The sequence below is a fragment of the Enhydra lutris genome, unplaced genomic scaffold, assembly GCF_002288905.1.
Source record: "Enhydra lutris kenyoni isolate GAN:26980312 unplaced genomic scaffold, ASM228890v2 scaffoldscaffold77, whole genome shotgun sequence".
In the NCBI taxonomy this organism is placed as follows: domain Eukaryota; kingdom Metazoa; phylum Chordata; class Mammalia; order Carnivora; family Mustelidae; genus Enhydra; species Enhydra lutris.
Window position 1 is genome coordinate 3,127,695 of NW_019154161.1, and position 2,245 is coordinate 3,129,939.

Genomic DNA, 2,245 nt, shown 5'->3' on the forward strand with positions numbered 1-2,245 from the left:
TATGAACTTGGGATGCCTGGATGGCTCAGTTGGAGGACGTTGGGAATCTTGATGTCAGGGTTGTGAGTTCAAGCCTCACGCTGGGTGTGGGGATTACTTAAAAATAAAACCTATTAAAAATGCAAATAAATAAATATGAACTCCTTTGGGGTTCTCACAGTCCTATAAGGCATGTGCTATTGTTAGTCAAGTTGTATAGGTAAGAAGAGTATGGAACAGGGCTTTAAGAAGGTGAAATTGGACTGCTGAAATCATCAAGCAGCCAGCACTTAAAGGCCAGCGGGAGGACGAGTATTTTCAAGGGAGGCACAGAAAACTGGAATCGAACCCTTTTGTACAGATCAGGGATTCCAGCCCCCAGTCCCCTTGGGGAGATACCTGTCGAGTTTAATAAAATTTAGGTCGATACCAAAGAAAAAAAAGACCTGCGGCACCTGGGTGGCTCAGTTGGTTAAGTGACTGCCTTCAGCTCAGGTCATGATCCCGAAATCCTGGGATCGAGTCCCACATCAGGCTCCCAGCTCCATAGGGAGTCTGCTTTTCCCTCTGACCTCCCTCTCTCTTCTCTCTCTGACCTCCCTTCTCTAATAAGTAAAAGAAAAGAAAAAAAGACCCACCAGCCCTTAGTTCAAAAGAAGCTTAGGACAAGAAGAGGCAAATTTGAGGGATGTTGGGAAATAAGAGTTTGTCCTCTATTGACGTACAAGCCTTTATCCCCGGGGTAGTGGATTATTGTCAGGTTAGTACACACAGTGACGGTGACATTGCTTGTTACAAATCAGCAAGTTTTATTTCTTATTATAAAACGACACACAAAAATAAATAACTAGTAGAAACACAGAACTCCGTGATCTTAGCCACGCCTCCCACTGAGGTCCAGGCAAGGAGACGGGGACACAGGAGTGGGGGGAGATGCCCCAACTTGGCTCAAGGGTGTGGCCTGGATGGAGGACAGTGGTGAGATCTGGGGGGCAGCAGGTGTGGCGGCCAGAAGGGAAGTAGGATTCCCGCAGCGGGCCCAGGCCCTGGCCCGGGCGGCAGGGGTGAGACAGGGGCCCAGCTGCTCCTGGGCCTGGGCAATCCGCCGGGCAAAGCGACTGCGATCCCGGGCGAGCTGCTCCCAGGGTCCCCGGCGGGCGGCCTGGGCCGGTCCTGCCCAGACGGCCAGGAGATGGACAGAGACATTCTCAGAGAAGCGAACCTGGAGACGGAGCAGCACAGACGCGTGTCCACGGCGGGGGTGGGGGAGGGGGAGAGAGAACCCAAACAAAAATGAGTGACGCAAAAATGCTTGTTGTCTGAGTCACTCGCTCGTCAGGGGCCCATGGGATTCTTCGCGTGACTCACTGCAGGCAGAGGCTGTTTCCAGGAGCTGACCTGTGCCACAGCTGCTCCCCCTTCCCATGGGGCCCCAGCCTCTTGCAAAGGATTGCATTACAGTGAATGCAGCCCTCCCAACGGAGTTCACACGCAACCGTCTGCAACACGTGGGGGACCCAGAAGTTGAGGCATCCAGCCCTCCTACCCCCCGCCCCAGGCCCAGGAGTTCCAGCTCCTCCCTAAGACTTGAGAAACTGAGCCCTCAGTACCCACCTTTCGCGACTGTAGGGGCGTCTCAGGGTCTGGATGTCGGGTGGGGGTTTCTGTGGGCTTGAGTCGCCTCCGCAGTCGGAGGGGCAGCTGAGGACGAGCCCACGGAGGTGGCAGCTTCTCTCCAGGTAAATAGATGGCCACTCGGAAGGGGCAGGGCTCAGCTTCTCCCCTCTCCTCAGCAACTGCCCCTGCCCCCGTGTCCTCCTCTCTAGGCCGGTATGTCCAGCCCCTGTGGAGGGTGCTCTCAGCTTGAAGGGAGGGACTTGGCTCAGAGTGAGCTGCTTCTGAATCCTCTTCCTGCTCTGTGTCCTCTCCTGGTCTATATACCCAGGCCCTTGAGAACGTATCTGTGGCCTCAGCTTCTCCCTCCTCCTCAGCTGGTCCCATATCACTGTCTTCATCTTCCTCCTCTGTGTCCTCTCCTGGTCGATACACCCAGGCCCTCACGAGGGCACTTGTGGATGGGATGGAACAGGGACCCTCAGCTTCTCCCTCCTCCTCAGCTGGTCCTGTATCACTGTCTTCATCTTCCTCCTCTGTGTCCTCTCCTGGTCGATACACCCAGGCCCTCACGAGGGCACTTGTGGATGGGATGGAACAGGGATCCTCAGCTTCTCCCTCCTCCTCAGCTGGTCCTGTATCACTGTCCTCA

General features: G+C 55.1%; 1 protein-coding gene across 1 annotated transcript in view; it reads right to left on the reverse strand.

The window, feature by feature from the left end:
- Positions 1-787: 787 nt before the first annotated feature.
- LOC111160734 (protein phosphatase 1 regulatory subunit 15A) overlaps positions 788-2,245 on the reverse strand; it is a 3,241-nt gene continuing 1,783 nt past the window's right edge. Inside the window, 2 exon segments of the mRNA XM_022524060.1 lie at positions 788-1,201; positions 1,594-2,245. The exon segment at positions 1,594-2,245 is cut by the window's right edge and continues 15 nt beyond it. Coding sequence (XP_022379768.1) covers positions 854-1,201; positions 1,594-2,245 — 1,000 coding nt within the window. The 3' untranslated portion in view covers positions 788-853.